Source organism: Neophocaena asiaeorientalis, unplaced genomic scaffold (genome assembly GCF_003031525.2).
Source record: "Neophocaena asiaeorientalis asiaeorientalis breed wild unplaced genomic scaffold, Neophocaena_asiaeorientalis_V1.1 scaffold150, whole genome shotgun sequence".
Classification (NCBI taxonomy): domain Eukaryota; kingdom Metazoa; phylum Chordata; class Mammalia; order Artiodactyla; family Phocoenidae; genus Neophocaena; species Neophocaena asiaeorientalis.
Window position 1 is genome coordinate 2665248 of NW_020176571.1, and position 17813 is coordinate 2683060.

Genomic DNA, 17813 nt, shown 5'->3' on the forward strand with positions numbered 1-17813 from the left:
CCTCCCCGACCTCGCTGTCCCCCGACCGGACTTCCCAGCCCTGGCCCCGGCATCCGGGGCCTGTCCTTGAGGCTGGTCGGGGGACGCCCGGCCTCTTCTTCCGGGAGGGGCCACCTGCTTTGCTCCCCCAGGCCCGACCCTTCCGCGCGCAGATGTGGACGCGCCCTCCCAAACCTTCGGGCCGCCCAGCCCCGCCCAGCCAGCCCTCGCGGCTGGCACCTTCCGTGGTGGAGACGAGGCTGAGGCAGGGTTGGCCTCACCCCGGTTCTGGGCCCCATGCACTCTGTGGGCCAGTGTGGGGTTGGGGAGCGAGGAGGCAGCGGCCCCTCTTACCAGCCCCCTCCGGCCCACAGTTTGTCTGTGTGGAGTGCCTGGTGACAGCCTCCGTGGACATGTTCCCCAGGCAGCTCCGGAAGAGCGGGCGGCGGGAGCTCCTGATCCTTGCCATCGTGGTCCTGTGCTACCTGATCGGGCTCTTCCTGGTCACCGAGGTGAGTGGCGGGGGCGGCCTGCAGGCTGGCGACCCCCTGACACCCTCAGAGCCACGTTCCCCTCGCCTGCCCGGCCCTTCACTGTGGAGGGACCACATGGCGGAAGCTTCCTGTGTTGGTTCCCTCTCCTTTGGTTTCAGGTGATAGAAGTCAAACAAGCTGGCTTAAGCAGGAAGGTGAATTTTTTTGGTTAGGAAACAGAAAAGTCTAGAGATGCTTCGGTTTCAGGCACGGTTGGATCCAGCAGCTCCAATGGCATCCTCAGGGATGCTCCCCTCTATCTCCTGGCTTCCCTTTCCTCTGGTGATGTCATTCTTGGGCAGATTTCCCTCCTGGGATGTTACAGACAGCTCTGGGCAGCTTCAGGGTTCCCTTCTGCCACCAGCCAACCCCGGGGGGATAGGGCCCTTTCCCTGAGAATTGGCCGTTGCTCTTCTTTAGGCCTGGAGCAGGGAGGGGCGCACACTCAGAGTGAGGCGGCCGCAACTCGGCAACTTCCGGAAGGTGGGGTGCTGGACAGCACAGCGGGTGTGTGCACCACAGTCCCCGGGGTCCTCGCAGGTGTCAGAGATGTTGTCAGATGAGGGCCGGGAGGCTGGGAGTCAGGGACAGGCGGGGCAAACGCTTTTTGGCTGCAAGGGATGAGTTCCCTGGACCGGGCAGATGGGCTTCTGTCGTCTCGTGTGGGCTGGGGCATGTCCCCTGCCCCCCGGCCGAGGTCTCACTCTGCCTCTTGTCCCCCAGGGCGGGATGTACATCTTCCAGCTGTTTGATTATTACGCCTGCAGTGGCACGTGCCTGCTGTTCCTTTCCGTGTTTGAAGTGCTCTGCGTCGGCTGGGTGTACGGTAAGTGGGTGGGCGGGGGAGGCTTGGGGCCATGCGAAGGGCGGGATGTGCCCATGGTGAGGACGGGCCCGCCGGTCTCTGCGGGTCTTTGTGCTGCTGTCCTGGTCCTTTTTACTTGAGGAGTTTAGCGGTTGCTGGGAACCCAGGTGTCTGTCATTACGGCAGTGGAGCTGGGCTAATGACAAGGGAGTTCTTTGAAGAGTGAGAATGATTATAAATAACTGTGCACAGCTTTCTGGATGCAGAGGCTGTTGGAGGCCTTCTCCCATGGGAATCCTAGTCAAAAGGGACCTCCAGGGCCACTTAGTCTGATCCTTCAGAGATTCCCACATGCGCTCTCAAAGTCGTCACCCAGGCTTTGCTTGAACACTTCCACGGACAGGAAGCTCATCCCCGTGTTTTTGACGTAGCCTTTTCTGTTGTGGTGGTCGTGCATTTCTTTCTGATACTTTGGTGAATTCTGGCTTCCACTGACTCCCACCAACAGCGCCGCCCCCTCGGCACCGAGGAAGTCAGCCAGCGGTGCTGACCACGTGGTATCCAGGCTGTTATCGTTCCTGATGACGGCGGCGGCCTGGGGTGAGGTTAGAGGAGAAGCCTTTATGTTCCGAGCACTGCACTGCTGAGTGCCGAGTGCTGTCTCGTAATCTGCGCCACAGCCCTGCACAGGGGAAACCTAGGCTCAGAGAGGTTGGGTCCCTTGCCTGTGCTCACACAGCAGGCAGGTGGAGGAGCCGTCATCATGCCACAGGTCCCTCTGGCTCCACTGCAGCAGCTGGGGGAACGGATTGTCAGTGTGCCAAAGCTCAGGGCAGAGAGGGTGCGTGGGTACCACGCAGCAGGGCCTCAGGACGAGTCGCGAATAGGAAGGGTTTTATCTCGCTGCCCTAGGCCTTCCTCGTTGGCGTCCTTCCCTCCCCACGCGTCTCCTGCCTTTTCGCTCTGATTTCCCCACTGCTTTTCGACACTTGTTCTCAGAGAGGATCTGACAAACTCCATCACAGCGAGGTGTAAACGGCTGATGATATGTTACACCTACAGCAGCGGTATCTGCTCTTCTCCTGGGGGGAGGTTAAGGAGCCAAAGGGACGACTGTCTAGCGGTGGCATTTTGCAGTGTTCCTTTTGTGGTGGTGAGGGGGTGGCTAGAGGGCTCCCAGGCCTTTCCCAGTCAGTGGCTCTTTACTTCTTAGAAGGTGGAGCAAACGTGGAAACCTAAGGACATTAAACCAAGTGCAAGAGGCAGTGTTTCCATGGCCACAGCCCAGCCCCCTTCTGTGCTTCACTGGGAGCACAGAGGGGCCCCCTGGAGTCTGGGGTGCAGGTGCCGCCCCCGCCCCGCAGGGCTCAGCGCTGGGCTCGAGCATCGGCTCCCTTGGTGTTTTGCTATTTTTACTTGAAGCCGAGTTCACCTCTGCGACGCAATAAGCGTGTGTATACCCTCTGAGCCCTGTTTGGGCTCACACCCTCCTCTGTGTTAGGACTCGGGTCTTCATCCGCAGACCTGAGAGCAGAGAGACACTGGGAGGTTAGGGGCTCTCGGTTGGTGGCGGCCTCCCCGCCTCCAGTGTCACTCACGTGTCCAGATCCAGGTTCCCCACCACGGTGCGGGGAGGCGGACGAAGCAGGTGAGTCCTTCCCCGAGCCCACCCGCCGTCCCCTTCCTGTCCTCACATTCTCCCCCCACCCACCTGGTCAGGGGCCGACCGTTTCTATGACAACGTGGAGGACATGATTGGCTACCGGCCGTGGCCCCTAGTGAAGATCTCCTGGCTCTTCCTGACCCCGGGCCTTTGCCTGGTATGTGCCCTCCAGCACCCCCACCCCCATCTCCTCCTGCCTCTAGCCATCTCGGGCACGGGCAGAGTTCTGGGGCTCCTTCCCTCCTGCGCCTGCGCAGTTACCTGCAGGGGCTGCTTCGTGCCCTCTTGTGTGCTGGTTCCCCACCCCCCTTTTCTCGCCCGTCTCTTTGCTTTACCAGCACTACCATCTGGTCTAGTTCCTGCTCTATCCCTCCCTCCCTCGCACCTCCGTCTGTCTGTCTGCCTGCGTGATTTCCCAGCTGTTGGTCTCCCCTCCCTGCCTCTGAGCCCGCGGTCTGTGACGCACTTGCAGAGGGAGCCTCTGCCCTCCATCTCTAGAGGCGCCAGTGTGTTGGTGTTTAACTGCTCCGTCCCGAGGAGAGGGTTTCACGGGCTCCTCCTGCATCTGTGTCTTCCCGCTGTCTTTCTAGGCCACTTTCCTCTTCTCCTTGAGCAAGTACACACCTCTCAGATACAACAACGTCTATGTGTACCCGGCCTGGGGATACTTCATCGGCTGGCTCCTGGCTGGCTCCTCCGTGAGCTGCATCCCACTTTTCATCGTCGTCGCCCTCCTGAAGACCCAGGGTTCCTTCAGGAAGGTAGGGGCTGGACCCTGGGCAGGACACCACGGCCGGGCCAGCTCTGAGTGCCGGGCTGCCCTTCGGTCTAAGGGAATCTTAAGGAGAAGGACCTTTGAAGAAGGGCTTCATTTTCAGAAATGTTCAAGAGTCCTAGAGTCCTAGAGCTTCAGCATCTGACCTCCAGCAGATCATCTGGGCAGGTTGACCAAGGGCAGCTGTCAAGGGGTTAAGGGGGAAAGTGAGTCACAAATAAGAACACAAGGTGCCAGATGCAGGGGGTCATAGAGCACAGATTCCTGCTCTTGGAAACTGGTGACCAGCAGCCATGGTTCATCCACACAGGCTCCCGGCTTCTCTCCTCTCAGCCCTGCCTGCGAACCACATGCAAAAGGCTCCCTGTTTAGGGTTCGGGACATGTCTTCCTGGAAGGGATAGAGCCAACGTCCCACAAAGACATTACATTTGTGGAAATCTGTCTCGCCCACAAGTCACAGAAAACCCAATGTGCAGTAAGCAAACGGGCTTGGTTTCTTCTTACATGTGAAGAGGACCAGAGACGGGGGCTCCTGGCATTTGGTCCGGCTGCTTAAAGAGGCCGTTAGAGACCAGACGCTTCCTCTATTCCTGGACTTCCATCCCGGTCATGTTGTCTTTTCATCACCATGCTTATCACCGCATGGTCACGAGAAGGTTGTCATGATTCCAGTCATCACGTCTGCATTCAAAGCAAGAAGGAGATGGCACCAGTAACAGTAGTCACCGTAGGACTACTACTAGGAGGAACAATGATAGACACTTACTGAGCGTGTGATAATAGCAGCAGTAAGAATAGTAACAATAAGAACAGAATAGACGCTCGCTGATCACTTTACCCTGTGCTGGGCACTGTTCTCTGAGGTGTGTCTGTCACCTTACAGACGAGTCACAGTGTGGTTCAGTGGGGTGCCTACGACCGCGCAGGCGTCAGTAAGAGCCAGGACGGGAGCCAGGCGGTTCACACGCTCAGTCACACGTTACTGCCTCTTCTCGCTTCTCGAGCTCTGTGCCCTTTCACTCACTCACGCTGAGCTGTGTGCTGGGCCCTGGGGACACAGACACGAGGACACGTCTTTGCCTCTCTTGCCACCAGCACCACTGACTCCTCTTCTCCCCGCAGCGCCTGCGGCAGCTCGTCACCCCTGACCCCAGCCTGCCACAGCCCAAGCGACACCTGTGTCTGGACGGTGGCAGCGGCCGGGACTGCGGGCCCTCCCCAACGAAGGCGGGTCTCATGGCCGGGGAGAAGGAGACGCACTTGTAGGATGTGGCTGGAAACCAGGTGGCTACTGAGCCAGGAAGCTGGGTCAGGGCCCCCGTGCCCCCGGCGGACAGCCTTCACCTCTGCCCCCTCCCGCAGCCCTGCCGAGAAGCTCTGTGATGTCCGTGGGCAGCCCCTCCCGGTGGGCTAGAGACAGTGCCGCCGGAGGCTGCCGTGCCTGTTGGAACACCCCGTCTTATCTGTGAAGGAGGTGGTCTTTCCGGAGCCCACCGTCTGGTTAGAACAACTGCAGTGTGCGACAGCGGATCACCCACTGTAGGGAGGCTTCCTCTTAGCACTTAGGATCTCTGTGCCTGGGGAGGGTAGCGCCCATAGAGGTACACGCCATGTTGCATGTGACAACTGAACACCCCACGCTGGGTCCTGACGTTCCACTGGAGGGCTTCCTCACCTGGCTTAGTGTCCTGGAGCCCACGGGAAGGAACCAGAGAAACGGCCACCGTTGTCTTGCATTTTCCCGGAGGTGGTGTCACAAGGTGTCCCCAGCTCCAGCCCTAGTTCCATGCCCGCCTTGCAGTGGTGCCCTTAACGCACAGAGCATTGGGGTGGCAGGGGCTCAGGATGGCCCCACACTTGGCAAACAGGCACGACCATGGGCCTGCACCCAGGACGGACATGGCTAGTCGGTCGCATGTTCTGTCCCAGCTGATGCCTTCCAGAGACAGTGCCCCCGGCAGCTCCCGACCCCGACTTCATGGATGAGGAAACTGAGGAACCCAAGGGACAAAATGATTTTTCAAGTTCATGAAGCTCCTCGGGGCCAGAGACACGACTAAAGCCGGGTGTCCTGCTCTCAGGCCGGTGTCCCTCCCACTGCCCCCTCCTGCCTTGTTAACAAGCACCCATGGATCACCTGCCGTGTGTGCCAGCCTTCTTTCTGTTCATTGTGGTTCTTGGGGTAGGAGGGAGAGAGTCCCCCTCGGGCGGTGGTGGGGGGGATGTGAGCAGCCCGCCCAGATTGGCAGCCCTACCCTGGCAGCTCCTCCACTAGCCCATACCCCTCTGACCGGATTTCCTCCCTGGACTTTGGTCTTCTTCCCACTTTCCACTTCCCCTCCCCCAGGGTTTGCCTGGGCATCTGGGAGAGCCACCCCCTGACTCCCACGGAGAGAGGTGTGGGGTGCTTCTCTCCCCAGGCCCCTGCCAAACTGCGCCAGACCCTTCCCTGGCTGGGGAAGGCTTCCTGGAGGAGGCTCTGTGGTCTTGTGTTCCAACGGCAAGGTGGGGGGGGTCTGTGGGGGGTAGGCCACTTCTGGACAGTGTCCTGGGGAGAACCTGAGGTCTGGAAGAAGGGCCACCACCTGCAGTGATGGCGAAGGTAGGAAAAGTCACTGCCTGGTGACTGGAGGAAAAATCTGTGGTCCAGCCAGGATAAGCTCCAGCCTGACAGCCCCAGGCATCCTCAGATCATCCGCCATCCTTCGCCCAGATCTGCGAGGGCTTCTCAGCTTGTGAGAATAGGGGCGCTGGCACCCTGGGCACAAGCAGACGTCTAGACCCCTGGGTTCTGAACGTTCCCTTCTGCCTCTTTCTGGACTGCTCGCGCGCTGGTACTCACTTTTTTTTTTTAATTTATTATTTACTTCTTTGTTCATTTTTGGCTGAGTAGGGACTTCGTTGCTGCGTGTGGGCTTTCTCCAGTTGTGGCGAGCGGGGGCTACTCTTCGTTGTGGTGCGTGGGCTTCGCACTGCGGTGGCTTCTCTTGTTGCAGAGCACAGGCTCTAGGCGCGCAGGCTTCAGTAGTTGTGGCGCGTGGGCTCAGTTGTTGTGGCTCGCAGGCTCAGTAGTTGTGGCACATGGGCTTAGTTGCTCCACAGCATGTGGGATCTTCCTGGACCAGGGCTCGAACCCGTGTCCCCTGCATTGGCAGGCGGATTCTTAACCACCACGCCACCGGGGAAGTCCCTGGCACTCACTTTTATTGGCGAGTCAGTGGGTAAAGAAGGAGGTCCAGCAGAAGGGGATGGAGAGGAAGTCTGCTCATTTACCAAACGGGACCTGAGTGGGGCAGGCACGGTGCCCTCTGCTGCCGCCTAGTGGCATAAGGGAACAGTGCCGCCTCCCCAGCCCTGCCTCCCACCTCCTGAGCCCCTTCCCCAATGCCCTCGCTGGACAGATGGACAGACTGAGCATTTCCCCCTCCGCGTGCAAGCTGTCACCCTCCGGAAATGAAAGCTTCCTACACCCCCTCCCCGTGGCCCCGACGGGTGTGCCCAAGAGAGTCGGCAGCCTTTGGGGCAGCCCAGCTGCCAGGGACGCGGGGTGAGGGCCAGCAGGCTTCTCGGCCACCGGCCACCTGCCCCGAGTGCTGCATGCCGAGCAGCCAGGGCGCCACATCACCTGCTACTGGCAGTTGGGCAGCTCTGTGCGTGGGCGGCGCACAGGCTCTCTCCAGCTCGCTGGGCCCCGGGCCTCACGTCTCTGTCACTGCACACTGTTCACAGCCCCCCCCATAATTCACCTGCTCTCTCAGCGGCCCTGATCCCCGCTTTACACTCACAGCCTCTCTGCTCTGGCATGGGGACTGCTGAAGGCCTGTGTCTGTAACATCCCTCCCTCTGACTGCTTTCCTGTCCTGGCACTCAGTACAGCCTCTGACCCGTGAGTCCAAAGGCGTCAGGGAGGGTGGGTGTGGGCTGGAGGGAACAGAGCAAGGGAAGGGGCTTCAGGCCACTGCACAGCTCATGGGAACCCGCTCGTATCAGGTCCACGGCATGGGCAGGGAGCAACTGTTTCAGCTCTTTAAAGTGCCCAGAGCACTGATTCAGGGGTGTGAGGGTGTGTGTGTGCGTGCGGGCGTGTACACGCTCGTGTGCAGACGGAGCAAGTGCAGGTTATAACTTCGGGTGTTTTCGTCTCATGTCTGGCGCTGAGTTTTAAACTGATGGCCTGAGCGGGCAGCTATGATTTGTTTGGCCAGTACGGCATTTTAAAAAAAATCTAAAGTAAATGCCTTAGGCCCTCTCCATTTAGCCACAGGCTCCACCACTCCCTATTACCCTTATCCGACCTTCTCACACATTCATAACCCGTGCCCTGGTGGAACAACCCAGAAACCTTGCTTGAGCAGAAGCGGGAAGCACAGGCCAGTGGTCTCCGGAGCCCTGGTGCCTCGGAAGGGGGTAGTTGTCAGACAGCCACCAACCCCAGCTTGTTCACGTGTGGACTCCCATTCAGTAGACCCTTTCATGCTGTTCATTAATCCCGGGTCAATCCCCCTCCCACCAGGCCCTTCCCTTTCCCAAAGAAGGGTGCTGGGTAAGTTTATTTACAAACTAGGTCTAAAGTGTCAGGCCACAGAGCCCCACCCCCACCCCGCGCCATGGCAGAGTGGACGCCAAAGCCCAGAAGAACTCGGCTGGACTTCCTGCAGATTGGGGTCACCTCTGTCTCCGACCCCATCAGTCCATCCAGATGTGCTCAGTAATCATCCCCCTTCTCCCTTATTTTAGGCAGGCGCATCTTTACCTGACAGGCGCGCCTCCTCTCTGTGTCCCCGCTTTCCTGGTGCCTGGAGCTCCTCCTGGGAATCCACCACCACCCACATCCTCCCCAGGCTGGGCTTCCTGCCGAGCTAGCTCTCCAGGGCCACCGGTGGTGTCCCCCGCACTCACCTCGGTCCTCCCGTATGTCCGCCTTGCCGAGGCTGAGCCTTGGTGCTGGCTGGGCTTGGACTCTCCCCTCCTGTCTCAGCTGAGAGCCCCTCCCTCTGTCCGGGTGCGGGTTGTGCTGTGTAGGAGTGAGCTCAGGTGTGCTCGGCCCCGCACCCCCTGCCTCCGGGCTGGGAGAGCTCTGGGAGCGGAGGAGGGCCTTGAGCTCTGCTGAGACTGGGGCCCCTAACCCTTCGTAAGTGCACTCTGCATTTGCAAGGTTGTGGTCTGTGTGTGTGAGGCCGGAAGGGCACCTGACCAGGGCAAATTGCCCCCCTACCCAGCCTGCCATCGCCCTTTCACAGCTTTTCCCACCCACTCCACACAGAGCGCCACGAGAGAGGAATGGCCTGGGCTCCCCCTCCAGCTCCCCAAACCACCCTCCAGGTCCAGGCCACCTTGCGGCAGACCCTTAACTTCTGGGCGGGGCCTCGTGCTGTTCTGCCCCCCTGGGGACAGAAACATCAGCTGTGCCCTCCCGCTCTGTCCCCGTGCTGCCCAGGGATGCAGGCTCTTGGGCCTCAGGTCAGGACCTCCCCTCCCCCCAGTCAGAGAGGGAGAATGCAGGCCGTTCAGCCTGTGAGCCTTGGAGGGCCTCAGCTGCCGAGGTGAGGGGACTGGGCTTGGGAATGGGATTGGGGGCAGGAGAAAGGAACGGGATCATGTCTCGGTGGGGCAGAGGGGAGGCAGCGGGACACAGACTTGGAGGCCTGGAGGAGAGAGGTGTGGGGAAATATAATCCCATAATCACAGGGCTAGAGCTCAGCTCCCTGGAAAGGCCTGCACCTCATCCTCCAGTGGCCAGGGGTGCAGAAGGAGCTCCCTGGGTAACGTTGCAGCCCCTCCACCTGCTGGCCCCTCAGGCCTGGTAGCCAGCCTCCAAGACGGCCCGGTGACCCTCAGGGATGTGGATGGACTGCAGGTGGGTGACTTCTGCAGTGGGTCTAGTAGCCACTGAGGCATCCACCTTGATCTCTCCAATCACTCACCCTGGGAAAAGCCAGTTTCCATGCTGTGTGAACATTCAAGCTGCCCAATAGAGAGGCCCCCATGGAGCCACGCCCAAGAATCCGCCAGTGAGCGAGCCACGTGGAAGGGGATCCCGCAGCCCCAGTGAGCCCACCGCTGACTATGGGCCTGGCCGACAAAGACTGCGACCTCGTGGGGGCCCTGAGCCGGAAACGCCCTGCCAGGTGGGTCCTGAATTCCTGACCCAAGTGACAGAGAGTGAACCGTGTTGTTGTTTCAGCCACTGAGTTTTGGAGTAACTTGTTAGGCAGCTTCGATAGCTGATACAGCCCCCCAGCTTCCCCGGCTACATGAAGCACCCTCTTTGAGGGTCTGGGAAGGGGCGGCCTTGCTGCTGTTCTTCCTGCCTGAGCCCCTTGTCTTCCTCTACAACCTCACCACTCCTGACCCACACAGAGCCCTCCCTGACCCTGGCCTTGCCCTGTTCTGTCTGCTCTGGGGCCGGTGAGGGCCTGCTGCCCTCAGCCTCACATGCCCACTCCCTGATGACCCAGCGTGCCTGGCTTCCCAGCAGGGCTAGCTGCTCAGCGAAGTGACAAGGGCTGACTGGACCCGACAGGGGTGAAAAGCTTGTTAATCACCCATCAGGAAGACAGTGCGGCTGAGGCCGGCTGGTGCCTGGGCCCCGGGGCCCTGCATTCTAGTACTTTCTGCTTCCAGTCGGACCGCCAGCCAGCACGGCCAGGTCACTCGCTCTTGTGGTCTGAAGGGCCCTACTGTCATGCAAGGGGTCCAGGAGGTGAGCACAGAATTGCCAGGTGATGCCACAGAGAGAGGGGAGCCCTCGATGGCAGGGGTCCCTCCGCAGGGTCAGTGCCCAACCCCACTGCTGTAGCAAGAATCCAGCCGAACTCCTGACGCAGCCGCATTCTGAGGCTTTGCTGCCCACACCATCCCACCGAAAGGGCCTGGCCCTGAGGCCAGAACTCCCACGACCCACGGTCACCGGCAGCGGACAAGCCCCTCCCAGCAAGACATAGACTCCCAGCTGCAGGCGTAAGTGCAGGTGGCCGGTCCAGCCTCAGCAGTGCATTTGGATCTGGGTCTGTCATCCTGAGGAGGGTCCAGGAGGAGGGTGGGGACAGGGACAGAGTGTGGCCAGAGCAGGCCAGTGGGCCAGAGGAGGAAGGCCCCTCACCAGCTGCAGGCTTTTCCTCTGAATTAATTCTAAATTTCCCCCTCTTGATGCTGTAGGGTTTTTTACATGGATAATCAGACTGTCAGGAAATACTGATACTTTATTTCTCTGATCCTCACTGCTTTCATTTTTTTTCTCGTCTTCCTTCACTTGGTAACTAGAAGTGGTGGTAGCAGGCGTCCTTGCCTCTTTCCCAGTTTGAAAGGAATTCTAACGTTGCACCACTGAGTAGGGTCGTTGTAGATTTTTGATAGATACGATTTATTTGGCTATGAAGTTTTCTTCCAAGGTTGCTGTTTTTTTAAAAAATCAAGAATAAGTGTTGATTTTTAGCGATTGCTTTTTCTACATCTTTTGAGAGGATCATATTGTTTTTATCCTTTAGTCTTTAATGTGGTGAATGATATTGATGGATTTTTAAAACATTTAACCATCTTTTAATTCCTGGGACAAACCTTAATTTGGTCACTGTGTATGGTAGTTTTGTAATTCAATGCTAGATTCAGTTTGTTAATATTTTGTTCAGAATTTGGCATTTACGCTCACAAGCAAGAGTGGCCTAGAGTTTTCCTTTCTCATATTGTCTTTGTCTGATTTAGTTTTTGTTTTTAAGGTTACACTAGACTCATAAAAAAGGCATTTGGGAATTTTCTCTTCTTTTTCTCTTCTCTGAAAGAGTTAACAAGAGATCAGAACTGTCTGTTCCTTGAATGTATAGTAGAATTTTATAAAATCATCTGTCCTGGGGCTTCCCTGATGGCGCAGTGGTTAAGAATCCACCGGCCAATGCAGGGGATACGGGTTCGAGCCCTGGTCCGGGAAGATCCTACGTGCTGCGGAGCACCTAAACCTGTGCACCACGACTACTGAGCCAGCGCTCTAGAGCCCACGAGCCACAACTGCTGAGCCCACGTGCCACAACTACTGAAGCCCGCGTGCCTAGAGCTGGTGCTCCGCAACAAGAGAAGCCACCGCAATGAGAAGCCCGCGCCACCGCAACAAGAGAAGCCCCTCACTCGCCACAACTAGAGAAAGCCCGTGCACAGCAGCGAAGACCCAACACAGCCAAAAGTAAATAAATAAATAAATTTATTTAAAAAAATCATCTGGCCTCGTGCTGCTTTTTAGGGAGGATGGTAAATAGATTTTAAACTACATATTCAAATTTCTTTAAGGGTTATCCATCTCCGATGTTCTGTTTGTTCCTGAATGAGTTTTGGTGAGATATTTTCTAGAATAATGTTCATTCTGTGAAGGTTTTCAAACTTACTGTCAGAGTTTATAGTTTATTTGTAGTATTGTCTCTATTCGTAAGAAAATCTCTGCGGGACAACAGTCCCACTTCTTCACCCTCAAGTCTTTTCTCTGGGCCGACTCTCATGATCGTCTTACCAGAGGTTTGTCAATTTTATCAGTCATGCCCTAGAACTAAATTTTGGCTTTGCTAAGCCTTTTTTATCGTATATGTATTTTCTGTTTCATTATTTCTGCTCTTGTCTTTATTATTTCCTTCCTTCCTTTTGCTTACTTTGCGATTATCCTGTTGTCCTTTTTGTAACTTTTTTAAAATTAATTTTTTTATTGGAGTATAATTGCTTTACAATGGTGTGTTAGTTTCTGCTGTACAGTGAAGTGAATCAACTATACGTATACATATATCCCCTCCCTCTTGGACCTCCCTCCCACCTGCCCCCCCCCCACCCATCTAGTTTAATCACAGAGCACCAAGCTGAGCTTCCTGTGCTATACAGCATGTTCCCACCATCCCACCCATCTAGGTCACCACAGAGCACTAAGCTGAGAGCTACCGGTGCTATACAGCAGGTTCCCACTGTTTTACACATGGTAGTGTCTTTATGTCAAATCTAATCTCCCAATTCGTCCCACCCTCCCCTTCCCCCGCTGTGTCCATATGTCCGTTCTCTACATCTGCGTCTCTATTCCTGCTCTACAGATAGGTTCATCTGTACCATTTTTCTAGATTCCACATATATGTGTTAATATACCGTATTTTTCTCTTTGTGACTTACTTCACTCTGTATGACAGTCTCTTGATCCATCTACATCTCTATAAATGACCCAATTTCGTGTTTTTTTAATGGCTGAGTAATACTCCATTGTATATATGGACCACGTCGTCTTTATCCATTCATCTGTCGATGAACATTTACGTTGTTTCCATGACCTGGCTATTGTAAATAGTGCTGCAGTGAGCATTGGGGCGCATGTGTCTTTTTCTGTGTGGGGAGGTTCTTTTGGTTTGTTTTTTTTTTTTAGTACTGTGGGGTTTTAAAATTTTTATTTATTTAATTTATTTTTGGCTGCGTTGGGTCTTCATTGCTGCGCGCGGGCTTTCTCTAGTTGCGGCGAGCGGGGGCTACTCTTTGTTGCGGTGTGCGGACTTCTCATTGCGGTGGCTTCTCTTGTTGTGCAGCAGGGGCTCTAGGCGCGCAGGGTTCAGTAGTTGTGGCTCACGGGCTCAGCAGTTGTGGCACATGGGCTCAGTAGTTGTGGCTCACGGGCTCTAGAGCGCAGGCTCAGTAGTTGTGGTGCACGGGCTTAGTTGCTCTGTGGCATGTGGGATCTTCCCGGACCAGGGCTCTAACCTGTGTCCCCTGTATTGGGAGGCGGATTCTTAACCACTGCGCCACCAGGGAAGCCCTGCATGTGTCTTTTTGAATTATGGTTCTTAAACAGTCCCCTTATTCGTAAAAGGAAGCAGCTAGGTTGTTACCGCCGACCTGGGTTCTTGGATTCTTTAATCAATAGGAATTGTTAAGAGGCCAGACAGCAAATTCAGGCAAGGCTTTATTGGGGCTCATGCTGCAGCCGCGGGGGTAGGGGGGAGTAGGGGAAGCTGGCCCCTTAACTGGGGTTAGGGTATGGATGGACGGGTGGATCCGCCGGAGGGGTGGCTTAGGGGGTCTGCCCACCCCCCTGGTGGTGCTGTGTGCAGGGATCGTGGCAGGTGGGTTTTGGCCTTTTTGTATCTTATTGTTCATGATTTGCCCCAACTGTGCAGGCACCCAGTTAGTTTAGTTCCTTATAGCTTCTTTGTATTCTGTTGCTCGGAGAGAGCAGACGTTTGTCCAGGTGCAAGCACTGCAGTGAAGGGTCCCACGTCCCACATCCCAGCCTGTCTCATAATCTGTTTGCCTCCAGGTCTGACATTCGGGACTCTGTGACTCCCTGCCGGGGAGGGAGGCTGCTTCCTACCCAGCTGTCTCGGGAGGAAGAAGGACTGGGTGTTCCTGGGAGGGCAGCAGGTCTGTCCAGGGGCTTTGGGAATGTGGGAACATGAGCCAGCTCCCCTGGTGCTCTTCTTGCCTGTGGCCAGTTCCCACAGTTTTTCCAGAGTTTGCCCTGAGGTTTTAGGGTCATGGGAGCAGGAAGCACTGAGGTGCTAGGGGCTGGCTAGTGGGGTGAGGGCGCCTGGTTCTCTAGGGAAAGAAGCCACCAGACCTGCAGGGGGGAGGGGAGGAGGGGGTAAGGAGAGAGTTCCCATCCCTCCTTTGGCCTCCTCCAGAATGGAATTTTCCCAGCAGGACCAATTCTGACTCCAAGCTGGGGCCTGGGGCTGATCCTGCACCCAGCTACCTTCCTGGGAAGGAGAGGGGTGCAGATAAGAACGCAGCCTGCAATTCCAGGCCACTTGCCTCGGGAAGGGTCTCTCCCAAGGCCAGCAGTGCTGGCTGTGGCCTCTCCAGGCCAGGCTTTGTTTGCTCTGGGATAGGGGACTCCCCCTGGCGTCCCAATCGGCATCTGGCCCAGTGGCCGTGTCCTCCTCAGTGGCTCGCTCTGGGGTCCAAGGAGATGGAGCAGGCGGGAGGTGAGTGGAGCAAGTGAGGGGACCCGCTGTGAGGCAGCTGCTGGGTTGCCAGGGCCGTGTGGAGCCCTAAAAGGAAGCAGCCCGAGGGTCAGGGCGGTGGGGAGCCAGGGACAGAGCTGACGTCCCTGCAGAGCCGCGTCCACGAGCGGTCAGAGAACAGTGGGCCTGCGTGAGCGGCCCTGGGTGATTCCTCCAAGGGCCTCTCTCCCCGGAGTCTCAGCCCAGGCCTAGCCTGCACCTCCCGCTCTAAACCAGCCCCATCCAAATGCCTTCCGTCGAGGTGGCTCAGCGTTAATTCCATCCTGGGTGTCCACATGTGGTGATTGGTGGTGACTCCCGGAAAGCAGTGATCAGTCAGCCGCGTCTGTGAAGGCGGGCAAAGGGGTGTGTAAGCCAGCCCTGCTGTAGGAGAATCAACCTACGAAGGCCTCACCTAGTTCATGCTGAGATGAGAAAGGCCGTCAGCCCCAGTGCTAATAGGTGCTAATAGGCCACGGGGTCCATCCTGTTATTTTTCTGGATGGCCAGAGGGAGTCTGTGAGTTCGCTTGGACTGAGGTGACAGGGAATAGGCGGACAGCGTGGCCTGCAGGCCAAGCAGGCCGGGGCTGGGATCCTTCCGGCAGGAGCCGCTCTGGACAGCAGCTGCCGGCTGCCGGGGCAGCTTTCCTTGCTGCTGGGCTGGTCTCCCGGGCCCTCCTACTGCCGAGGGCCCTTCGCGCTGCTCCCGCCACCCAGCCTGCTGGGGCCGCCCGACCGTCCGCTCACCCTCCCTTCCTTTCCCGAGAGCCCGGTGACCGTCTATCCTGGGTTTCCTAGGAGAGGCCCATTTTATCATTTCCTCAGTTAAGGTGGTTTTTTTTTTTTTTTTTGATGTGGACCATTTTTAAAGTCTTTATTGAATTTGTTACAATATTGCTTCTGTTTCATGTTTTTTGGTTTTTTGGCCACGAGGCATGTGGGATCTTAGCTCCCCGACCAGGCATTGAACCCACACCCCCTGTACTGGAAGGCGAAGTCTCAACCACTGGACCACCAGGGAAGTCCAGGTGGTTTTAAAATGCATTTAAGATTTAGTAAGTAAGTATATTTATATATCAGGAACTATATGGCAGACTGTCCTGGTTTCTGCCTCATTCCACACCTAGAGGTGGTCTCTGAGCTGCTCACCTGCCCCCAGACCCAACCTTGACCCTGTTGAATTTGCTGCCTCACAGAGGCTTTCCTTGACTGTTTGCTCTAACCAGCCCCGCCCATCACCTCTATCGCACCACCATCCACTGTGTGAGAAGATTGGTCCATTTGTGTATTTTGGACGGCACCAGCCAACATGAACCCCTGGAGAGCAGGCACTTTGCTCAGCCCATCACCGCGCATCCCCCACCCCTGGCCCAGTGCTGGGCACACACCAAGCACCAGCTGTTCCTCAGCTTGTTGGATCTTCCCTCTTCTAGCACTGGCTTCTTCTGACCCATTGCTCTCAGCCGGAACCTGTGAAGCCTGGGCCCCCTCGTTGGAAGCATTCTAAGTCAGTGGCTGGCGAGCCTGAGGTTCCCCCGTCTAAAGGGTCCCTACGAGAAAGAGGCGCTGACCATAGCTCTCCATCCGTATGGCGGGCGGACCCAGAGGGCCTGGGGCACCAGGGGCTGTCTGCCTTTCTACCGGAGGGCTGGCCCCTCCTCCTAGATGGCCTCGAGGCCACAAGACTTGGAGAGCGGTGCCCCTTCCCATGTCCACGCCCCATGTTCCCACATAGACAGCAGCAGTCCCATTTGGCCCTAGGCCCTCTCCCAGGCTTGGGCTGAGCCGGGTCCCCTCAGGGGTGCTCTCGAGGGACCAGGCCTCAGCTTCCTGGGTCAGAAAGTTCTCAGGATGGGACAGGTCAAAGCCGGCTCCAGGCTTCTCCTGGAATTTCCCGTTTCCTGGAAGGAGGGTGAGGTCACGTTCCTTTTCACTTTAATGGGATAATGGGGCCCAGCGTGGGGTGCTGTCTGGCTTTCTGTTCAGAGGTCTGGTCACCAGGAGAGCTAGATACCCTTTTTGCAGGTGTCCCCGGACCAACCATCCCGCCCAGTTGATTCTCTCCCTCGGTGCCTCAGCTTTGCTGCAAGGCTTCTCCTCTCCCCGCTGCCAGGAGACATGACTCTGGGGCAGGCCCCTGCCATGGAGCCTGATCTGCGCCTTGCATGTGGTGTGCGTGCCGGCCAAGCACCCTGCCGGCAGCCCAGATTTCAGTCTTCTCTCGTGCATCAGTCACCCACGCCTCTGCAGGCTCTTGGCATCCCTTCCAGCTCCAGCAGGGGGCCCGGCACACCTCGGGCTCCATAAATGTTTGCTCCACTCCACTCTGTGGCTCTATGACTTTTCCCAACAATGTTCCCCCAATCCTTTCACCTGGGCCTGTTCCCCTCCACTTCAGGGAGGGTATATACCCTGGGGCTTCTCAACCCAGACCCTGTGATTAGAAGGTCGGGCTTCAGAGCTGACATCTGGTGAAAATCACCCGAGGCTGATGACCAAATGTGGTCAGTAGGACCCTGCCACCCAGCATACCCTCAGCCTCCGTCATGGAAAGCCAAGCGGGGCAGATGGAGTCCTAGCCCCCTGGACTCCCACTCTGCTGGGGTGCACGTTGGCCGTCGTGGTGCTTCCTCCCTCCAAAGCTGCCCTGGTCGCCACTGAAACCTTCTCTCTTACCAGGCTAGAAGGTGTGTGTGTGTGTGTGTGTGTGTGTGTGTGTGTGTGTGTGTGTTGGTGGGGGTCACTCTCTGGCCTGCCCGCCCATCAGATGGCTCCCGGCACCTAGCCCCGTTTGTTTAGGAAGGGGTTCCCTAACCGTGTCACAGGGTAGCATGGAAGGGGTGACACCCCTGTGGCCAGAGGAGGCGTAGCTGCTGCCCTGGGCCCTTGCGATCTCGCCAAGATTTGATCTGAGGTGGAGCCCCCTCTTGGAGAATGAAAGAAACAGAACCGACACAGTTTGCTCAAGTGACATATTTCAATATAATCTCTAAAACTCTATGAATTGAACAGATAAAATACCTCTGGGCTATTTTGTTACAAAATATTTGCCATTTGGATTAGTTGCTGGGTGCAGCCGCCCTGCCTTTCTTTCCCTAGAGAGGC

General features: G+C 56.9%; 1 protein-coding gene across 9 annotated transcripts in view; it reads left to right on the forward strand.

Annotated features, from left to right (window-relative positions):
* The window catches only part of SLC6A12 (solute carrier family 6 member 12), a 21635-nt gene extending 15737 nt beyond the window's left edge, over positions 1-5898 (forward strand). For 8 of the 9 annotated variants that reach the window (XM_024733382.1, XM_024733376.1, XM_024733378.1 and 5 more), the window contains 5 exons: positions 354-491; positions 1236-1338; positions 3037-3137; positions 3571-3741; positions 4880-5898. In XM_024733382.1, the coding sequence (XP_024589150.1) occupies positions 354-491; positions 1236-1338; positions 3037-3137; positions 3571-3741; positions 4880-5023 (657 nt within the window). In that variant the 3' untranslated portion in view covers positions 5024-5898. The remainder of the gene's footprint in view (positions 1-353; positions 492-1235; positions 1339-3036; positions 3138-3570; positions 3742-4879) is intronic. The other variant, XM_024733383.1, reaches the window with a different exon arrangement.
* The last annotated feature ends 11915 nt before the right edge of the window (positions 5899-17813 follow it).